Source organism: Ruditapes philippinarum, unplaced genomic scaffold (genome assembly GCF_026571515.1).
Source record: "Ruditapes philippinarum isolate M1 unplaced genomic scaffold, ASM2657151v2 ctg76_1_1_1_1, whole genome shotgun sequence".
Classification (NCBI taxonomy): Eukaryota; Metazoa; Mollusca; class Bivalvia; order Venerida; family Veneridae; genus Ruditapes; species Ruditapes philippinarum.
The window spans coordinates 251,622-276,003 of record NW_026858000.1 but is presented as its reverse complement, the minus strand read 5'-3'; the positions used below and the strand labels follow the sequence as shown (position 1 = coordinate 276,003).

The 24,382-nt window shown below is 32.2% G+C and overlaps 1 protein-coding gene across 3 annotated transcripts in view; it reads left to right on the top strand.

Moving 5' to 3' along the window:
* Positions 1-24,382, top strand: part of LOC132751750 (transmembrane protein 135-like) — an 82,439-nt gene that overhangs the window by 5,628 nt on the left and 52,429 nt on the right. Inside the window, exons 2-5 of one of the 3 annotated variants that reach the window (XM_060741982.1) lie at positions 3,922-4,049; positions 4,902-4,991; positions 9,140-9,173; positions 18,074-18,139. In XM_060741982.1, the coding sequence (XP_060597965.1) occupies positions 3,922-4,049; positions 4,902-4,991; positions 9,140-9,173; positions 18,074-18,139 (318 nt within the window). Of the gene's footprint in view, positions 1-3,921; positions 4,050-4,901; positions 4,992-6,336; positions 6,433-9,139; positions 9,174-18,073; positions 18,140-24,382 lie in introns of all 3 variants that reach the window. The other 2 variants (XM_060741981.1, XM_060741983.1) reach the window with 2 other exon arrangements.

The window sequence follows — 24,382 nt, the reverse complement described above, 5'->3', positions numbered from 1 at the left end:
TGGCATAAATGTCTACCACATCAAGACTATGTGTCGCGTCTAAGAATCACGTACCTCAGTGTTCGAAATTAGCAGTAGTCCTATAGCCCCTGACTACTAAATTTCTCCTCGGGCTACCAACTTTTCACAGTAACAAGCCCGACCAGGCTACTGCATTTTGAGAGGCAATATAAACAACTGTTTTGAACAAATAAATCAGTCTAGTAAAATGCCTTTTGGGCAAGTAAATATTCCAATCTGGTAGTCCGACCAGTCTAGTCAATTCAAATCCTAATTTCTTACACTGGTACCTACCTCAAAGATCAAGGTCACACTACCATTTTGAAGTTCACTTTATCACAATTAGAGTTCATAGTTACACACATTGGTGTCCAGACTGTAACTTTGTCATGCATTGAAGAATTTTAAAATAACTATGCATCTATGTCAACCACATTAACATCTTGCGTTCAAGAACCCTGTCCCTACCTTCAAGATCAAGGTCACACTTATAGTTTGAAGGTACTCATTCTCTCAAGAAATGTAGATACACATTCATTTCTGGACTGTAACTTTGTCATGCATGTAAGGATTTTGAAATAACTTGGCACAAATATCTACCACATCAAGATGATGTGTCGTTGCTACAGTCATGTCCTTCTGACTGTCCCAACTTACACAACAATCATGTCCAGACTGTAACTTTATCCTGCATTGAGGGATTTTGAAATATGTATGCACAAATGTCTATCACATGACAATGTTGTGTTGCATTCAAGAACCACTTCCCTTTTCAAAGATCAAGGTCACACTTATATTGTGAAGGTTCACATTAACACAATTAGAGATTATAGGTGCACACATTTGTGTCTGGACAATAACTTTGTCATGCATCGAAGGATTTTAAAATAACTTGGCACAAATGCCTACCACATCAAGATGATGTGTTGTGTGTAAGACCCATGTTCCAACCTCCAAGGTCAAGGTCACACTAATAGTTTGAAGGTACTTATGCTCATAAGAAGAGTTTGAAGGTACACATTAGTTTCCAAACTGTAACATTGTCATGCATTGAAGGATTTTAAAATTACTTGGCATTAATGTCTACCACATCAAGATGCTGTGTCACATCCAAGACCCTTGTCCCAAGGTGTTAAGTTTGCTATAAATAGCACTTCATTTCACAAGAACAATATTAAACAAGTAGTTACTTTCATTCCCTTTTCTTTTCACAATATCATGTACTTAAGAAACCTTTTCTGGGGCATTCATCACTTGCTTGACAGCTCTTGTTGAGATCTTGTGCACCCCCTGGCAGGACTGTCTTGTTGTGAACCTTTTGGAGATCTAGTGCCCTCACTGGCAGGGCTGTCATTTTGTGAACCTTTAGAAGATTCAGGGCCCTTACTGGCAGGGCTTCCTTGTTGTGAACCTTTTGAAGATTCAGGGCCCTTACTGACAGGGCTGTCTTGTTGTGAACCTTCCATTACTGGCAGGGCTGTCTTGTTGTGAACCTTCCATTACTGGCAGGGCTACATGTACCTTGTTGTGAACCTTTTGTAGATTCAGGGCCCTTACAGGCAGGGCTGTCTTGTTGTGAACCGTTTGAAGACTCAGTGCCCTGACTGACAGGGCTACCTTGTTGTGAACCTGTTGAAGATTCAGGGCCCTCACTGGCAGGGCTGTCTTGTTGTGAACCTGTTGAAGTTTCAGGGCCCTTACTGGCAGGGCTACATGTACCTTGTTGTGAACCTGTTGAAGATTCAGGGCCCTTACTGGCAGGGCTGTCTTGTTGTGAACCTTTTGTAGATTCAGGGCCCTGACTGACAGGGCTACCTTGTTGTGAACCTGTTGAAGATTCAGGGCCCTTACTGGCAGGGCTGTCTTGTTGTGGACTTTGTAGAAATTTGGGTAATTGGCCAAATGCTTAAATATATGTTTGCAGCAACATTTATCTCAGAGTAACACTTCTCGCAACGCTGTTTTGGAAAGACAATCACATTTCAATGTCTATAATATAATACATGTACTATGGATGTTGAAATATGAAAATTTCTAAAACTGGATATATTAAGTTTTATTGATAAATATGATAATATGATATGATAATATGACAAGGCCCTATTCTGCTTTTTTGTAAAATATTATTTTTGAAAAAGCATAAGAAGAACTTTGATAAATGTTATCAGCAAAACAAAAATTCTGGAAAACATTTGACAAGTATGATGTAAAACGATGATCACTGTGATAATCTATTTTACTTACATGCATATGTTATTAATCATATATACAGATATGGATTTTAAGCTTAGTATATTATATAAGTTTGTTGATTGTTTTTTAAGATCATATCAGTTATGTACTTTTTATTTTTTTGGAAAATAATTTGGCTTTAAATTAGGGATTATTTATATAGCTAAATGGTCTGACAGTGGGACATTTGAAATAGAGGGAAAAATTCCCAGTAAACTAGAAAAAATAGCCAATGCTGCTCTTGGTTTAAGCTCTTAATGATTTATTCAGTACAAGTTAATGAAATGTCACTTGATTTATTGTAAACCTTTAACATTATTACATTTAGGCAGTAAATTTCTCCCAGAGACTTTCATGATATCTTCCCAGAAAATATTAACCGATTCTTTTACTGAGTTTGATTTACGCTGAAACTTCTGTAAAAAAATCCATGATGTATGGAGATATTTGAGGAAGATCTTCAAAACTTTATTTTGTAACATGAAGTGACTTCTGTATTGTGTATAAAGATAGCTTTTCATCTGTCAAATTGCATGTCAAAGTTGTCTTTGAAGTGGAAAATTGGAAAACTGTAAATCAGCATCCCCCCCCCCCCCAGTTCATCTTGTGATTTAGTTTTCCACGACCTACTGATGATCTTTGTATGATTCACTTGGTCAAAGTGTCTCTGACTCACTGGATTCCGGATGAAAATTTGTTTTTGTTCAGTTAAAGATATATTTTGATAAAAGACTTCCCTTGTTGATTATATTTATGCACAGTACAGCAATTTTGTTATTCATTGATATTGGAGGGAATTTTGGAATTTTGTATATTCATACTAATTTCCGTACTATACGTCTAATATTATTGTTTCAATTCTCCGCATAGATGATTTTTTTGCATGTCTGAAATTGTAACTATATTACAAGTCATGCCAAGGGGAACTAACTAAATTCATTATATATTACAGTTAATCCCCTTTGGCATCAGACAACTCATATTTTAGTTTGGCATTACTTACATGCCTTCTGTCGTTTTGCCGTCTGTCTGTCAGTCTGTTTAAACAAAGGTTGATATACTTGTGGTCTTGCAGAGAAAAAATAGCTATACATAATATATGATTATTCTCTCATAAATGACCGTAAGGAACAATGGAATAGCCAGAATGTCATGATTGTGTGTCCTTTATTTATTTGGTCTGTCTGGTGTCATCTGGGAACGGTAGGGATGATTATATAAATAAAAAATTACGATTTATACTTTTATTTATATGTTGAACCTTGTGAGGAAATGCTGTCTGGTGTGTTTCAATGATACACATTAATATATGTACTTGTGTGTGGATTGAATTATACTGATATTAAACTATAGTAGACATATATTTATTTATTAACTACATAATTATACATGTATGTATTTAACTATGCTTATATTTATATCACATGAGCTTTTTCTTCAATATCTATACATACAAATAGTACATGAAAAATCAAAGTACTAGGTCTGTTTTAATAGCAGATAAAGCAATATTTGCTAAAAGTTGCTGCATAAGTCAATGGAATTCTATTTAAATATCTTATTTCTGTAATAAACATAATGTATGTAATTAAAAATCAGAATTGTTTTTGTCATTCTTTCCTTTTGGCCATTCTTTTAAGTTAAAATCCATTTCAGTTAATGTTTATTTATTATGAATTTTTGTTTTAGATTGCAGGCTTGGTGCGACGCCGTGGCAAAGCTTATTTTAGGAAGAAATTCTGGCTAGAATTGTTACAGTCTTCATTTTTCTTGACAACCAATGGCACATTGTTCATAACATGCTTCTGTTTATGGAGGTAACTTGAATCTGATTTGTTTGCACCAATATTTATCAGTAGTTAAAAAAGAACTGTTACAAGCTTTATTGTACTGATAAATTGACAGTCAGACCTGTTTGTAAAAAACACCTTTGAATTAAATCAGCTATGGAAGATCTGATTATAAGGCCATAATTCAAGTTTCTTAATTTTAAGAATTTATCTTTTTTAAACCTTACTTACAACAACTATTATTCAGTGATTTGTTTTTTTTGCAGTAAATTAGACCCATTAAAGGTCCCATCTGACTTGACTTTTGAAAATTTCCCAACTACACGAAAATTGTGTTGATCTCCCCATAACCAGCTCAGCAATTTTAGTAATTTATTTACATGTACCAGTACTGTATATGGCTTTTCCTGTTAAACACCATTTAGTATGTGTATTATTTTTGAAATTTAAAGGCTAATTTTATTTTCAAAATTTTCTTATGATAAAATTTCCCAATTTGAAAGGTCTTATATAGTAGACATTAGTAGTAGTTTGGCATTATTTGTTGTGGTGAGCAAATAAAGGCCACCATGATAATTTTATTTTCGTTTTTCACTATTGAACTTCATTAGACTACATTATTAAAGAACATATTATTGATGTAGTTCAAAAGTATACCATATTCAATTAAATTAAATTCAATCTTAAATACATGTAGTTATAAAAATAACTGTGAAATGCATGTTTTATGTCAAATTAATTTTTTTCCAAGTTAATTAAATTCATGTAACATTGCAGTGATTGAACTGAAACTAAATCTTTTTTTAACTTCCATAATACAAGTTTGTTTTATTTTTTCATTTTGTTATTTTTGCATGTATTTTTGAACTTTGTTTTCAGGAAAATAACAGGGTTTTATTTTTACCCTTGTGCAATAGTTGTAGGGGCACCTGCCTCTGGAATTTCTCTTTGCATAGAAAGGAAAGAGAGGTAGTGTGTTTTAGATAAGTTATCAGCTGAGTTCTGGCTTTCCTACCTTTAGTCTTTTTTTCTGTGTATGTATGTGAAATTTTCTTGAGCTCTAAGACACCTTCTACATATTTCTATTATTGATACAAAGAAAATCTTTTTTGTTTGGTACTATTTATCTTACCAATCATTTACAACTTTTTAAACGACAAAGTATTGAAAAAATATTCAGCTTTAATTAGTATGCATTATGCACTGTCTCAACCCAGATTATGATTTTCAAGCCTTTTGGCATCGTAGGTTTCAATAAGATAATTATTAATATGAAATATTTTATTAGAAAAACTGTTTGCATAAGGTATAATGAGCTCAAAGAATGGTTCACTTCTACCTTAAAATCTAGCTTTAACTGTAGTTTTACATTTTTCACTTGTGTCCCCATATTTCAGAAGCATATCACCTATAACAGTTTGTTATTTTCTATCTGTGCTTGTAGTAGCTATTCATAAAGATACCTTTCTTGTTGTGATTTTACAAGTATATCTTTTACATCTTTTTATTTATCTGTATCTTTGATATCTTTTATTAATCAGTACATTGTATCTTTGATGCAAGTTATGGAAATGTAAGAACTTTCAAGAGGTGTTGCAATGATCATCTTGCACTTTGCATGGTTTTGGCAGGGTTTCTGAATTTTTAGAGAGCAGCCTAGTGTTGGTTTGTTTCTTTCTCACTACAATGGTTGTTCATTCATGGAGAATATTTGTATGTATTTTGGAATATCAGTGTGGGTTAAAAGAAATTCTGACCTTGTCCTGTAGGATGGCATGTTTGGGTGTTTACCTTTGTTTGCATGTTAGGATAGACTTAGTAATTGGCATAATGGAAGATTTTGCAGTCAGTTTGGATCATGGTTAATTTATGTACATGTATATGTTGGGTTGCTTATTGGTTTAAGATGGTTAAGATCAAGATGTCTCTGTGCTATTTTTGGCTCTATTGTGACAGTAATACAGTATGGTAAAAGCAGTGTATAATAGTATATATACATATATATATCAACCATTGTTCAGTGAATGGTTCATAGTTCCTTACTTTTTGAATAACTTACCTCTTTTTGCAATTTAGGTTACATTGTCAATGGTTTTTATGCATGGGTTTTCTGAGAAAAAAAAATTGTTCACTTCTGTTTGTTTATTTCCAGGTTATGTATATAGGTCTTGTAGTAGAGCATGGCTTTTCTAGTGCAGGATCTGTACATATCCCTTCCTTTTATTTAGGATCTTCTGTCTTTCTCAAAAAGGCCTTTATAGTGACTGGTGATAATGTTTTATATTTAGTGACTTACTTTTCTGTCTCTCTTCAGGAGAATGGAAGGAAGTTTTAAGCATGTGAGCACCATTAGTTTCTTCCCCTGTATTGTTGCATCAGTTATTGCCATTCTGCAGGAGAGGAAGTCCAGGTATGAATTCTGGGATTTCTATTGACTGGTTCTCACTTATTCCAAACTTTGGTAGACTGCTTCTGTGATTTATGTCATGTCTAATAGAGAAGACACTATTCATTACTTTGTCTCCCAAATACTTGTAAGATTGCTTAACTACTTACCATATTTTGAATGTTAAAGCACTGACTATTTTTTTGGTCTCACAAAATAAATAATGCACCCAAAAGTTGAAAATTTTCTGGTTTTACACAACATCACTAATATTAGGGTTGTGCATTTCTACAACATAGAATCACAACTGATTAGAAGTTTTGTTTGATTTACACACAATAATGTTTTCTTTTTAGAACTTAGAATATAAAAATTATTCTTATTCCTTTTAAAATAAATAGTTTATTGTGATATTTTAATTTTTCCTTTTATTATAACCCACTTTCAGTTAGAAAATCTTTCTTTCTTCTCTCTAAGAATATTTCATTTTAGATTAAATTAGTATTTATATTGATTGAAAAATGAAAAAGAAAATTTTACTATTAGGTGTATATATGTTGAAAGTAAAGCTAAAGTGCTAATACTATAAAAGTGAAATAAAGAAAAGTTACTAGGGTATTGCCCAACCCTGCTAAAACTGTTAGTGATCAGTATAGAGCCAGATCTGCCCGTCTGCACATCCCTGCAGTCAAACCAAGGGCTACACTGTTAAAACTGGTTGAATTTTTATCTTGATTTCCCCAAAATTAATAAAAGACCCTTCCAAAAATACAAGCTATTCAAAACAGGAATAATCCATTAAAAGGTTAAAAGGCATGTTTTTCTTGAACTTTTTTTCTTGCATTTTGATTTATGTACAATTGAAATGAGAAAGTCATATTTTATAGACATTGACTATAATAGATGTATCTGCTACACTATATAAAGGCCTAGTACCAGTGATATATGGACATACAGGACTTTATGGGAATATTTCATGATCGGTTCCATCAGATCTAAGGGCAATAATAAATTTAATTGAGTAGATAGAAAGGAATAGTGGACCACTGGGCACTGGGTGATAAACAGTGACAAATGAGTGCCGTCTGCTTCTTAAAGACAGCATTTGCTTCAGCATTAGTATCTGTCAGTAGTGTTACTTTATGGTGAATGGAAAATTCCATAGAGACATGTTTTTATGATGCCCCCTGGACATAGAAGACTGATATCATATATGAGTAACATTTTGTCCATTTTCTAATTTATTACTAGGAAATTGAACTGTTTTGTACCTTCTGTCAGATTTATTTACCTTAGCTCTGGAATGTTTATTGCAATAGTGTGCATGCCTATGAGACTGGCACTGGCCTGTGTCCAGAGTGTAGTTCAATTTTGTATTGTAACTCTGAAACTACTTAAACTGCTGTCCATATTCAAAGGGAAAGTTCATAAGATAAATTAAGCAGGGGAAAGGATAAGTTCACTAAGTTTTTATTTAACTGTAAAATAAATCATTTTAAAATGACCAATGAAAATTTTACTTATATATAGTTCTCTGCTGTAAATTTTACAGGAAGTAAAACTGATTTAAGATGGCCAAAAAAACATCCACTTACAATGCCAAGACATTCTTTAAAATCCATGAATGGCAAACCAAATTTTGTTTTAGAAAATCATGTTATGTATTTCTTGTTTTATATTGTTTTATATAGTTATTTGTCTGTTATTTTAAGTAAAACACAGTTTTATTCCATTATGATGGAAACAATATAAGTAATTTTGTCTACAGTTGAATGGTTTAACTGGGAGAAATAATGCTGGGGTAAAAAACACACAACAATTTAATGGGTTTTGAATTAGATTACTAATTAAGTAGCCACAGAATGCCTTCTAATTAAGTAGCCAGAAAGTCTCGGCTGATATTACATTCTATGTGGTTATTCTAATTTTATAGACTGGCTTTTATTATGGATAGATTATATATTGGACTGGTAAAATGTCCTCACTGATTATGTTCAGATGTAGGGAGATGAGCCGACTAATTGCACTAACATTATTATATTGTCCTACACTGTGCAATTTTAAAATCGTTAAACTGTTTAGTCGCATGAACCAGAACTATACAGTATTTTGTTTCAATTAATTTATCCGGTTGCATACCAATTTTTGATTTTCATATTTTCTGAATGGGAATTGTAGAAAGGGGATATGCTGTTTATTGTATTTTCGAGATAATTACTGTTATACTGTGTGTTTTGATACAATAATTACTGCTGTGAAACAATTGGATGGGGCTGCAATTTTATTAGTCAATAATGGTGACAGATTTTATTGTCAATTTTATTTGTTTGTCGTATTTTTGTCAATTACAGTGGATACAATTTAATGCAATATTGAAATATTTGAAAATGAAGACAATTTAAAGAATTTAGTCATTCTTTGAATAAAAATAACAACATGAGATATTAATTGATATGTAATTTATAAAACAATTTTAGTTGCTCCTGTAAGAACATTTATAGGAAAAACATGTGCTAAGAAATTTTTCATGATTCTAGAATTGTCCAATTTTAACTATAAATGAATGGAAAACTTTATATATTTAATAATATTTAATATATTTTAATATTTAATATTCTTTTTTGAAGAGTCAATACAAAATGTAATTTTAATTTTCTGTTGCATAAATACAATGTAATTATAATTAAAAAATGTAATTCATGTAACTTGTATTATTTTGTATTATTTTCAGACGTGGTTTACTAGCAGTGTATATGGCAAATGTTGTAAGTATATTTTTACACCTCCTATACTTGTATATAGATGGGCATCAATCTTTACTTGTTATATTATTTATATCTAAGCTGCGGGAGGTTCGGCTTCTGGGCAAGCTTGGGCTTATGGCTTATTTCAGAAAAATCTTTGGTACACTTTCAGGAACTAACCAGTAATGATGTCATTATATTAGGGAACATGATCATGACCCTATTAGAGGGCTTGAACCTATATTTCCTTGGTTGAGAGGCAGACTCTCCTGAAGGCCAACAACATTTATGTATGTTGTTGATCTGAATAGATTTGTATAAAATGTCTGTACACTGACTGCTGTTTATTGTCAAGCAGTTAAAATCATAAAATTATAAAGATTATGTCCCAAAGTATGTACACATACAATTGTTTTGTTTTTTAGCTCACCTGTCACAAAGTGACAGGGTGAGCTTTTGTGATCGCTTTTCGTCCGGCGTCCGTCCGAGCAAACATTTGATTATTATGAGCTTCATTCCGTAGTTAAATAAAGAACAAAAACTCATAAAATTCAAATTAAGAGCTATTTTTTTGTTTTTATGAGCTTATTTTGCTTGTGGACATTGGTCCAGGTGGTGTTATGGACCTTGGTCCAGGTGGTGTTTATGAGCTGATTTGCCTCATAAACATCAAAAGTTGGTATGTCCGTCCGTCGTCCTTCCGTCGTCCTTCCTTAAACTTTTACTTTAAATGACATCTCTTCATAAACCACTAAGCCAATTTCATCCAAACTTCACAGGAATGTTCCTTTGGTGATCACCTTTAAAAATTGTTCAAAGAATTTAATTCCATGCAGAACTCTGGTTGCCATGGCAACCGAAAGAAAAAACTTTAAATATCTTCTTTTAAAAAACCTAAAGAGCTAGAGCTTGCATATTTGGCATGAAACATCTTCTAGTAAGTGTCTACCAATTTTGTTCAAATAAAAGCCCTGGGGTCAAAATTGGCCCCGCCCCAGGGGGTCATTGATTTTCCCTATATACATATAGTGAAAACTTAAAAATTCTTCTTTTAAAGAACCAATGGAGCTAGAGCTAAGATATTTAGCATGAAACATCATCTAGTAAGTGTCTACCAAGTTTGTTCAAATAAAAGCCCTGGGGTCAAAATTGGCCCCGCCCCAGGGGGTCATTGATTTTCCCTATATACATATAGTAAAACCTTAAAAATTCTTCTTTTAAAGAACCAATGGAGCTAGAGCTAAGATATTTAGCATGAAACATCATCTAGTAAGTGTTTACCAAGTTTGTTCAAATAAAAGCCCTGGGGTCAAAATTGGCCCCGCCCCAGGGGGTCATTGATTTTCCCTATATGCATATAGTAAAAACTTAAAAAATCTTCTTTTAAAGAACCCAAAGAGCTAGAGTTTAGGTATTAAGCATGAAACATCTTCTAGTGAGTGTCTACAAAGTTTGTTCAAATAAAAGCCCTGGGGTCAAAATTGGCCCCGCCCCGGGGGTCATTGATTTTCCCTATATGCATATAGTAAAAACTTAAAAAATCTTCTTGTAAAGAACCCATAGAGCTAGAGCTAAGATATTTAGCATGAAACATCTTCTAATAAGTGTCTACCAAGTTTGTTCAAATAAAAGCCCTGGGGTCAAAATTGGCCCCGTCCCAGGCACAGGTGCTAGTTGCATTGATTTGACCTAAAATGTGTTTGACCTTGTTATTTATACAATAAAATATCAATATATTAAAAAAAAAAAAAAAAAAATTTTTTTTTTCACTGTTATATTATTATTGACAAGGTATGCAACATTCAGGTACGAAAATTATGGGTACGCCGGTTATCTGTGTTAAAATTTTTCACCGGGCGGTAATATCGTCAGATTTTTGCATGGAATCAATGCACAATATATTTTTCTATTACAATTTACTATTTACAGATCCCCAATTAACCGCTAGTTAATGTTATAAAGAAATCACCCAGGTCCGAAAGATGAGACCGTCATGACATGTACATTGTAAGCTGGTATTTACGCTTGAAATACATCAACAAAGAGATCAAACGGGTCGAACACACATGCAAACAACTGGATTTTACATACTTTTAAATGGTTTTATCCTCCACGAGTCGAACTTAGTCCTATGAGCCTGTATTTAAAGAAATATCCTACATGTAGACGATATTTTTAGAAGGTAATTCCTACCGGAAGTATTCTCCGGCTTCCGTTTCACATACATTGACAAAGAGCGGAACAGGGAACCAAGCACGTGTTGCGGGAGAACACTTCCGATTTAGGAATTACCTTATACATGTAGAATTTTTCTTAAAATACGGGCACATAGGACTTAGTGCCACTCGTGGAGGATAAAACCATTTAAAAGTATGTAAAATCCAGTTGTTTGCATGTGTGTTCGACCCGTTTGATCTCTTTGTTGATGTATTTCAAGCGTAAATACCAGCTTACAATGTACATGTCATGACGGTCTCATCTTTCGGACCTGGGTGATTTCTTACTTTCGGGCTTTATAACATTAACTAGCGGTTAATTGGGGATCTGTAAATAGTAAATTGTAATAGAAAAATATATTGTGCATTGATTCCATGCAAAAATCCGACGATATTACCGCCCGGTGAAAAATTTTAACACAGATAACCGGCGTACCCATAATTTTCGTACCTGAATGTTGCATACCTTGTCAATAATAATATAACAGTGAAAAAAATTTTTTTTTTTAATTTTTTTTTTTTTAATATATTGATATTTTATTGTATAAATAACAAGGTCAAACACATTTTAGGTCAAATCAATGCAACTAGCACCTGTGGTCCCAGGGGGTCATTAATTTTCCATATATGCATATAGTAAAAACTTAAAAAATCTTCTTTTAAAGAACCCATAGAGCTAGAGCTAAGATATTTAGCATGAAACATCTTCTAATAAGTGTCTACCAAGTTTGTTCAAATAAAAGCCCTGGGGTCAAAATTGGCCCTGCCCCAGGGGGTCATTGATTTTCCCTATATGCATATAGTAAAAACTTAAAAAATCTTCTTTTAAAGAACCCAAATAGCTAGAGTTTAGATATTAAGCATGAAACATCTTCTAGTGAGTGTCTACAAAGTTTGTTCAAATAAAAACCCTGGGGTCAAAATTGGCCCCGCCCTGGGGGTCATTGATTTTTCTTATATGTGTATGGCAAAAACTTAAAAATCTTCTTTTAAAAAAACCCAATGAGCTAGAGGTAAGATTGCAGGAAACATCTTTTTGTGGGTGTCTACCAAGTTTGTTCAAACAAAAGCCCTTGGGTTAAAATTGGCCCTGCCAAAGGTGGGGGGGGGGGGGGGGGGAGGTCATTGTTTTTCATTATATGTGTGTAGTAAAAACTTAACATCATGAAACATCTTCTAATGAGTGTCTTCCAAGTTTGTTCAAATAAAAGCCCTGGGGTTTAAACTAGCCCCGCTCCGGGGGCCTAAATACAGGTGAGCGACCTCAGGGCCATCATGGCCCTCTTGTTTAAGAAATACATTCAACTTGACACATTGTATTCATGCTTTATTCCTGCAAACTTATTGTTTAAACAAAGAAAATAAAATTATTATGGTTTATAACGGAAAAAGGAAAAATTAAAGCATGTCTCCATATGAGCCAAAATATTTAGAAAAAAATCAAACTTGAGAAAATTGTACTAAGATTTTCAGAAAACTAGATTCAAGATTCAAGTAATAATTTGCATGTTATATGCGTTTAATGACTGATTTTGCAGTTTTTATCACCATATTTCTACTGCGTGACTAATGCAGTAAGAGCAATTTTTGCATATTTTGATTTTTTTCCCCAGAAATTTATGTATATTGAAAGTGCTGCTTGCAATATGTAAAATACTTTCTTTGTTCACTTCACAATATTTTACTTTTAAATACATTTTCAAAATTTTCATGAAAATTAGCATGAATCTGGAGGCATGCTGCTTTAACATCGCAAACCAAATTAATGTTAAGGTAAATCATTTTATAGGTCAACACGAAATAGTTAAATTCGCCACTTCTTACTTCCCATTGCATTTCCCTACTATATACATGTACAATGTATATCTGATATCTATATTGTCACATGCATGAGATATAAGCCCATGACATATAATGAAACCATATATGAGTAGACTTTGCCACCAGGATAGAACATGGATGTGTAGGCTGACCACAAGCTCTTTACTTTTGGACGACCATATTTTCATCTGTAAACGTACATTTCCAATTATAATAATACAAGTCTATTAAAGAAATTCTGCAGGTTGATTAGACTAGGATAATAAAGAACAGTTGGTACGAACATTTTTGGTTCATAGCAGAAAGATGCAAATACATCACAAAGAAAATCCCCCAGTGGCTGAGATTTGAACTCGCTACCACCTGCTTGTTAGCGAAAGTAACAACACTAGACCACTAAACCAAGAATGGATTCTTTAATGCAGTTGTTAAGTCATAAAGATAGTTTGTGCACTCAACTAAAATACAGTCTTCTTCTGAATGTATCAAAATGTCATGCAGGAAATGCCAGAATTGTCTCCCTTTATTGTTGTTGTACTCTGTTGACACCATATAAATTGAGAACACTTGGAAGCTTTATTGTGCTATTTATATTTCCATCACAAGATTTTATTTAATAAAATTACTTTTGAATAAATCAGGGCAACAATAATTTTTTATTTAATATTTTGAAAAAAAAAAAAAACAATGTAAAAGATATTGATCATAAAAAGAACAAAGAATCTGGAATTCTCTAAAGATTTGAGTTATACTTAAAACTGGAAATACAGAAATAATCTATGGAAGATCTTGGCTATTGAGACATAATCATTATCAAATCATATTTGTGCAAGTTATGTCTCGAAATAAATAGATTGCCAATGTAAATAATTGTAAGAGTTAACATTTGTTACGAATTTTATGCGTTTTTAAAGGCATCATTTGATAAAAAATGGCAGCTAATAATTGTTTATCATGAAAATCATAAAAAATATCAAAGTTGCAGATCTTCAGTTTTTGAAGGTTTGTTTTTGCTATTTTACAATTTGAAATTGGTCAATTTATTTCTGATTTGATTATGTGTCAGTGATATTCTATTCTAGGCTGTTTTATTATTATTGGACAGTGAATTTTCATTTGTTTTTAACAAAAAATAGGGAAAGTGCCCTCAAAGATTGCTTTTTTATCAGTTTGAAAAATCAGAAGGAATGTAGGGGTGTTTTTGTTGTTTGATGTTTTAGATTTTTATCTCGTTGATTGGTTTTGTAAATTTGATTTCTAAAATTCTGCATAAAAAAGCATTTTCTTGCCATATAATAATATAATTCCTTGTTTTTCCCCTGATATGGATCTGGTAAATGAAACATTCCCAATGGCTGAAACTTCTTCTCCCAAATTTTAGAGTCTCAAAATTCCAAATTGCAAACAAACCCTCATAATTTGACCGTTCGTATGACTCATTTTTGTTGAGCCTGCTTGCTCAACTTAGTTTTTACTTTTGGCATTTAGTTCAATGTGTGTGTGTGCGTCCATCTGTCTAGACTTGTCTGGTCTCAATCTTGCTCATCTCTGAAGGATTACAAAATAATTTGGTACAAATGTTCACCTTGATGGGGTGGTGTGTTGTGCACAAAACCCAGGTCTCCACATAATGGTCAAGGTCACAAAAAGTGACAGGTCAAATAAAAATATATCAAAATTTGTTTGTCAGCACTGTATCTTGCTTATGCTTTAATGTATTATGCTAAAGGGTGAGAGGATCAAACTGGCAGACTCTGGATTACTAACCTGATGTTTTCCCTATCGAGCTAAGCTGGCTGACCACTGACAAAGAGAGTAATTTATCAAGAGTATGGCTTAAGACCGTAACTTATGAATCCTGTTGATTCTTAGATATAGTACTAATTAATTATTTGTGAAATGATTTCGTCATTTAAGTGTGCCAAAGTCTAAATACTGATTTGTCTGGGGCTTTGTGTTGATGCTATATACAGGTAACTGTTTTACAAAGAACAGTTGGGACATCATTTGATGGTAGATGATTGTTTGATACAAATTGGAAATACATGGACAGCTAGTTAGACAACTGCAGCAAGTTAATAGATTTATTCTTTTAAATAGTATTAATAAATTGCAGATGGTTGGAAAGAAATCCCCTTAGTTATAGTATGCATATTTTACAGTACTTCATTAGCAAAGAGCTTGACATGTCGACATGGCAGCTGATACTGGAATTTAAATTGATATTGATGAAATTTACATTAGTTCAATAAAAGTAGAAGTAAAAGGGATGTTAATTAAAAAAAAATATCGTACTAGGTGGCATTATCATTGTCTATGTGACAGACTGCCGGCTTTATAGCTGTATTGATAACGTTTTGTCTTTTGTCTGTATTAAATTTTACAATCCTAAGTCAAAGAATATGAAGTTTTATTAGAAAATTGTAATTTGTTAATTGGTACCTTATTACAGCTTTGCTATTTTATTTTTTTCCCCCTGTAAACTTATGTCAGTGATACATAGAAATAATGTTTTATTTCTCATTTTAATTGGCTGATTTGTGTGTGTTAAACTCCTCCCCTTTTCAGCTCCCTCCCCCAATTTTAAAGTCCACCCGCTAAGCTCTTTAGGGAGAGGATCAGATTTGTAAACCAAGTTTGATCCTTAGATGAGGTGGAGTTTCATTGTGTCATTGTTTTTTGTCATTTGTCACTAATTGCTGATGGGATAATTAGTCAGTCACTTGGGGGAAATTTATAATTACTGGTTAGTTAACCAGTTAGTTGGACCGGTGTTTACCAACCAATCGACTCCATTTACAGTTTCTTCTAGGCTAAAAATGAAGTCTGTGTATTTGTTGTTTATATATATCCTCGAGCATTTTACAGTTTGATGCACTGTATTTTCTAATGATCTGTGCATTCTATGATAAAGAAATTTGGCAGTAATGTTTAGAAATATCCAACTGCTATCATTCTTAATGAATATCTTTGGGACTTTCTGACATACACAGTAAGGGTGTTGACACAAGGACAGGGACAAATTAAAGGCACCCGACAATATATATAAACTTGAAGTATATTAAACAAGTATTGAAAAGTGTTTCAAAAGAACCTTTATATTGTTTCCTCCAATTCAACCATCATACCCCGAGCCTCAATTCATCAAAATCTCTTCAGAGACAAAATCTTTCCCTTTTGCAAGTAATCATTCTATAAAACTGATTTAAGTGAAAAAAAAATCAAAACTTTTTGTTTTTGGGAGAGCTTTGAAACTGAATTTTAATCATATAGCAAAAGTTTGATTTACGTGACCAATTTAAAATATTTGAGTAAACAGTTATGTTTTATGTGATATAATCATTAAAGATGTTATTTCTGTATGAATGTAATAACCAATAGCACATGGTCCAAGTTATTGCTTAATAAATTTTATAAAAATAATGCGGAAAATATTTTCAAGTTAAGTTTTGTGGCATTATTTAATGTCAGCTGAAAGTCATTAGCCATTCCCTTCTATGTCCATTTTTGTCAATGTCCAAATTGATTAGCAATTTTTCATTTTAAGAGAAATAAAAATGATATGAAATGCATGAGAATATTTGGTTGAAGTGTCATATCAAAGTAGTTTTGTCGTCTTTGATCTTGTCTTTAGCTGATGATATTTATTACATTTGGAGGAATGTCGTTTCTTTTCCAAGACTTCATCTGTCAGTCAAGACATGTCGAAGTGATTTAAGAAATATTAATTGAACAGCATGCTGGGATATTATAACTTTATAATGTCTATAACTTTCATTCCATGTTATTTGATAGTTTTTGTATCTGTGTATGGGGCTCAGAAATCACCAGAAGTCTGTTTTCATCAATAGGCCGAATTTTTTGTACCGAGGTAAAAGTTGTGCCGAGGCATAATTTTACGCAATCAAAATTATGATGAATAATTTTGATCAAATTAAATCGCAGCATGATATGAAACTCTCTCGCAAATACTTTTATAGAGAAATTCAGCTAGGAATTAAAGCTCTGTGTGACATCATTGTGGCATCAATAAACCTAGCATGTACCAATTAAAATCTATACAAATAAAAAGTGATCGACTGCCGTGAGGGATGATCATTCAGTGATTCTCCATTAATCTGCTAAAAAAAGGCAGCTATTGTAAAACCATTGGTGCGTGAATGGTGTATATAGGGTCAGATTAGTGGTGACACGGTAGGGGAACTTGAATACCTGGTTGGCAACTTTAATTTGGAACAAACTGCATTTTACTCATACTTAATTAGCGGTATTTTAAGAGGCAAACCAACCTGAAATGGGTGAGCGCTCATGTCTTGTAAATAGCCGTTTCTATATTGAATTGAATGATATGGTGAAATTTGTGGCAATGAATAAAATCATTGTGCAAAGGTTGCCGCTCATTTGGATTTTGTTTAGTGTCAAAGTGTTGCTGCACTATTAAAATTGATTTGAAGTGAGGGGTGAAAGTTTGATGACTTTATGAAAACGATATACTTAAAGAGATAGATGTGACAATATAGAGCCAGGCTCAAACCCTGCAGGCTCATCGTCTTTTATACTATTATAATTATCTAAAGGCATTAATATCTCAAAATCACATCAATATAGATAAAGTTTCCCCCGTAGATTCAAATTGTGTTTATTAACCTAAAACTGTAGGGACAAAAGATATGAACATGCCTATTTTAGGTTAGAAGATAGTGTCACACTTGTATTTCTTTATATTTTAAACTGTAATATTATGGTCACACCTGTATTTACTAATACATGTTATATATTTGAGGATATAAGACCAGAGTGTTACGCCTGTATATATCATATATTTTAAGCTACTTATGTATTTTCTATATATTTTTAACTGTAAAACTGTCATATACATTTCAGGCTGTTGAGACAATATGGCGGATGTTGAAAGCTCGAGGTTGGGTAAAATCATTACCGCATGGAGAGGTAAGTCAGTAGCCTTCTTGATGTTGTTTGATCTTTGTAAACTCATCTTGTTCCAGGCATTATAGACAACAAAATGATCTTCTCTCAGACAAACCCAAGTTGTACAGAAAGGGGTTACCACAACAAGTCCTTTGTATCAAAATCTTTCATTTTCAATTCAATCAAAGGATCAGAGGACATTGATTTGATTAGAAAATACCATTACATTAGTTCTTTTTCACTAGAAGCTTCAGTATTCCTATTGTGGTATTGAACAACAGAATTTAAATGAAAATTACCCAAGACTAATTTCTTAGTCCTTTTATTGAGAATTTAAACGGTATCCTATTGAATGTAACAATTAATGTAAGTTTTTCTACATAATTGAGAATAGAAGTGCTGACTAGGCTAGCTAAGTGTTCGGTACATGTGACAAAACCAAAGTTATAGAAATTTATTTGTGTTTGAATGATAATGATTTTACAAGAAACCTTATATTTCTAATACTAATGTGATCATTAGGTAGCAAAGTGCCTTTTATGTTAAATTTTTACATAATGTAAAAGTCTTCTCTAGGATAGATAATAGAACATGATTAGAAAAGTGAGAAAAATAATAAACTATGTTCACCATTTAAGCTAATTTTGCATTAATTTTAGAAGGTTCTATGTAATGTATAGTGGAAGCTGTTTGATTCACTGAAAGGAATTGACTAATTATTGAAGAAATGAATGGAAGAAATATTTTTCGGAGTAAGCAGGACTTGATAATTGTGTAAAAAAACAGCTTGCAACCAGCCAGTGGCAATGCGGCTGCACATTTCTTTTACCCTGTAAACTTATATCTTGAATTTAAATAGGGCTCGGAAAAATGTTCTGTAAATCATTCATTGCTGTACAAAATGATTGCTTTTACCATGATGCCTGTCATAAACTTCTGCATATTTTAGATAGCCGGCTGAAATTTCATCTTATTTTCTCCTAAATGGCCAATAAAGTGTTAACACAATCTGAGCTTAGCACATTAATTTTGAATTATTCACCATTAGTATATTCAGTAGACTTCACAATGAAGAAAAGAATTTTGCAGGCTCGAACAGTTGTGCCATAAAAATCATATATAATGGCAATTAATAATTTAAATCTGATATAACAATTTATAATGTTGCAATTTGATACTTGACATCCAGGTAGGTCTCCGAAAGGTTGATTTTGAATCCGTGTATGAATACGTTAAGTGAACAAAATGGCGGTTGTGTTCAGCGGTCCACAATGTGCTCCATTGTGAATCAGGAAATAGACCCTATGTGAGTTTCATGGTCCGGTGAAATCTTTTCTGCCTAGTTATTTGTCATAGAGTCATGCAATTTAACGATGTGAATGGATTTTGTACCTTGACTCGGAACCCTGGGGTACTGGTAGGCGGGGAGATCAAATTTTCAATTAACATTCTTATTGTAAATGATATAAAAGTTATTTGCTCTGTATTAAAACTTAATTTGAAAAGTTAGACAGCTTTCATAAAATGTCATAAGGCAATTTGACATTCTGCAATGTCATAAAAAGTATCTTTGTTTGATATTGACAACACAATTAATTAAGCTATTACAATTTGTTTAGTTTCTGCAAGAAATACAATCTTTGACATTTGTGAGTTTGTTTTGGAGTTTTTTTTGCACTTAAATAAATTAGTTTTTTTTTAAAAAAAAAGCTTGACATCTTTTCATTATTATATCATACTGTAGTGTACTGAAAAACAAGAACTTTTATTGTTATTTAAAGAACCTTTTGCTGCCGCTCTGTAGCTGAATACATGATTGAGTTTGTTATGTGGTTACATGATTGAATTATATGATTAAATTCATATAACATTGAATTTATATGATTAAATTCATAACATGAATTTTTTTTTTGAATTTATAACTGGAAGACAAATTAATTAATTAGATTTGTTACGAATTTGTAAGCGAAATACATGATTAAGTTGTTTACCAGAATACATGATTAAATTCATCACTAATGCAGATGATTTAATACACTTGAACACACAAATAGATGATTGAATTTAAATCACCTGATTACCTTACTGAATTATCACTGGACTACATGAATGAAATTTCAATCACCAGAAGACATGACTGAATTTGTTACCTGAATACATAACTAAAGTCATCATCACAGTAGTTATGAATGGAATTTAAATCATCAGAATATATCATTGAATTTGCTCGTTGTTTTCCCTGCATGAGGTCGTAAGTCATAACTTATCCGAGATCTGTACTACTCAGCAGTTTAGGCCGGGCCAGCCGTAGTTTGATTTAGCAAAATATACACTTTTTATTCGTAAATTGATTGAGGAAATTTGTTTATTAATTTGCAATATTACAACCTTCACAAGATTAATTCTACACAACAAAAACACTGCTTCTTTTTAATTTATCAGCAATTTCCTTTTGTTTATTGACAAATAGAGAAAAACAGTTTGAAATTCTGTACACATCAATAATCGTGTCCGATTTCAAAATGGCACGTAAATAATTACGCTGACAGTTGGTAATTGACGTGTGTCACCAGTGCGGACAATGGAGCAAGTAGACTGGCTCAATCATAAATTGTAAAGGGTATGGCATATGTTTTGTGTTTTGACACTGCTTATCCGATATCACATCTAAGGTTACTTCTTACTTTATTGTCCTTAATTCTTTACAAGAGTACATCAGTATTTATGTGATTATTTCTTTTGCCGATAACAATCATTTCATACAGTTGATCAATATTTTATAATTGGCCGATGATAAAAACATAATAATTAAAAATTTATCTGTGAAATTGTAATAAATCTCATAGAGTTTAGAATCTTTCTATTTTAGTTTATATGAAAAAATGGGATTTGAGTTCACAACATTGTTTCAGGTCAATATAATATATACACCATTAGGGAAGTTGAAGCATTTGTTGGTGTTATAGCTGGCATAAGAATAAGACATATTTTATCAGGTACTTAGGTCAGTTAAGGTCACAGACACTATGCAGATTATGCCTACTCTTTATCAGTGATCATCATAAAAACATGATGTCCATTGTCAGATGTCAGATGTCAAAACATTTGTATCATGTTAGTTTGTATAAGGTTGTTTAAACTTTGTCCGAACATAATGTTATTACCATATACTCCGACTGATGACTTAACAGCTTTCCCATCTTTTGATAACATTTATATTTTGGTGTTTTATTTTTGGAATATTTCTCCACCATTTGACAGGTTACATAATTATGGCAGTCTGTCAAGATTGAAGAACACAAAATGTGATATCTTTACCATTTTGTTTTCTGATGAAAATGATACTTGCATCTCCTACTATACTTTGTTTAAATTTTCATGTATTTTTATTAATATTTGACTTGATATAATGTTCTTTCATGTGACTAGAAACAAAGATTTAGGTTGAGTGGTAAAATAAGAATGATCTGTTCCATCCTGGCAATTTAATTTTATAGGATTTATTTAAATGATTTTTTTTTGGACAATTTTCTTTGTCCATGTTTGGAATATTCCCATGTTTCTTGTCAAAATCTATGAATTGTCTCATTTTCTTCGTTCAAGTCTATGAATCTTCCATTTTAATCGTCCAAGTCTATGAATCTTCCATTTTAATTGTCCAAATCTATGAAATCTTCCATTGTAATTGTCCAAGTCTATGAATCTTCCATTGTAATTGTCCAAGTCTATGAATCTTCTATTTTAATTGTTCAAGTCTATGAAACTTCAATTTTAATTGTCCAAGTCTATGTATCTTCCATTTTAATTGTTCAAGTCTATGAATCTTCCATTTTAATTGTCCAAGTCTATGAATCTTCCATTTTAATTGTCCAAGTCTATGAATCTTCCATTTTAATTGTTCAAGTCTATGAATCTTCCATTTTAATTAGTCAAGTCTATGAATCTTCCATTTTAATTAGTCAAGTCTAGAATCTTCTATTTTAATTGTTCAAATCTATGAATCTTCCATTTTGCTCTTACCATTTTCATTGTTCATGCTTATGAATCTTCTATTTTCTTTAATCTGCTTGTCTTATCATTAAAATTTGGGTAACCAAAATATGTTAAAGTAACTTGAATATTTTTTAATAGGAACTGTCTTTGGTTTTGGGTTACCAAATTTTTTCGCCTTCATGAAATGTCTGTAGGAACATTTTTACATGTTTTAGTTAGCCATGTAACAGCTCTCCTGAGGATGGTTTGATGAATTTTGTGTGGAAACATGGAAGCATATATTACAGTTTTACTCTGGTTGTGATATGTTTACATTTAGGCCTCATAAATTCTCCTCTTTTCTTTGCACTGCCAAAATGTTTGAGTGGCATTAACATGTAAAACTACTTTATTGAACATATGGTATTGGGAGATAAAATAGAAAGAAAACAGAAATGCCAAAAAGGGCTGTTCATGGTAAGGTTATCTGTGTGTCTGTCAGGGTTTCTAAGATAGGGATCAAGAACAGCTAGTTGATTTATGGCTGACTTAGCCGCAGGAATACTCATTCTAAATGAATCATGTTCTGCTGAAAGAAAACAGTAAAGGATGCCAGTCAGCAGCAGTTGAAAGAAGATATTCTCTTGGTGAGAAAAACATTCAAGATTTATATATGAAGTAATAAGGGATACATGTACATCCTTGGTCAAAACTTTCAAAATTTGTTTGCATATTATGATATATAAATATCTAGATTTAGTTATGCTTTACTTTGAATTTTATGACAAAAATTGCTGGGTCATGTTAGCCAGCGAATCCATACAGTCTGAATTTGGCTGATCAATATAGAAACCCCTTAAAACAATTGACAGTTCCAAATTCTAAACAGGGCAAGTCCACTATATCAAAGTAGCTGAGGTAAAGCATAATCCTTGTTTCTAGATATGTTTTATCATAATTGACACCAGTATCTTGGTGCTAAGAAATACTCAGGTAATTAATAACTTTTCTTTTATAGTAAGTGATATACCTAATATGTCACTGTAAATCTAACTTTTAAAAAAACATTTATTTGTTATATAAACACATGCAGTGAAATAAAAAATTTACAAAATCTTAGGAAAAAGTGGGAAACATAATATGTCATTGTTGTTTCACAAGCCCTTTATATCATTTCTTTAGTATGATAAACATAAACAACTTATTTACCAACCTTAAAAGGAAAATAAAAAACAAACTTGCATGCTAATCAAGTTGCTGCCATTATTTCAGATTGCATCTCTTTGGGTTTATTAGAGTGTTGTTGAAATATTCTCTTTGGGTTTATTTGATTGTTGCTGAATGTTACCATTGAGATATATGTTCATTTGTAGTATTTCCATGTTTTACAAGATTATGACCATGTAGAGAAGACGTTTCTTTGTAGTAGGACGTCTTTGATGTATTGAACAGTTGTTTATTGCTGCAACTCTCTGAAATTGCTTGGGATTTAGCAAGAGTTATTGCTGATTACCTTTTGTTGGCTTGATGTTGAGTTCCATGAAATGTTTTATTTGTTACAGAGATGGTTTGACTGTGTAATATTAGCTGTCAGATTTCAGTACAAGGGTAAATGAGACTTTTGGGATATTCATCATTCCTGTACACAATTTCCTTAAACTTTTTCCATGCTAAATTTGTTTGTAACTTTATCTTCATTGGGTATTGTTATATATATTTTTGCTGGCCCTTTTGAGATAATTGATTGTAAGTCATTTAATCTTAAAGATTGAATACTTATATAATTAAACATAATTGTTTAACTAATTGGGATGTTAAAGATGATTGCTCAATGTAGGTGTAAATCAAACCTAGGCTGCTGTAATGTTGATGCATCATAGTTTTCTTGTTTCTGAGGAATGTGCAATTTCCAGAATCTTTGTCTTGTTTTCAATTCGGAACATTCTATTTGCACTTTCGTACAAATTACAGTATTTAGAATTTCAGTATCACAATACATTCATGGATCTCACACTTTGCTAGATGCTGACATTTTGGTATTTTTATAGAAAAAATTCATTGACTGTTAGTTTTAGTCAGGACAAGTACATGTTCACAGATTGAGTAGAGATATAGCTAAACTATCAAATATAGCTGTATTTATACAGTCACAGTAATGACTTCATGACATATTTTTTACAAAAAATAGTTTTTGTATGAATGACAATGATTGCATTATCTTTTGAAAGGTTAAAAGCATGTAATTGTGGGATAGAAATCTGTGAAAATCATTGAATAATTTTCTAATACAAA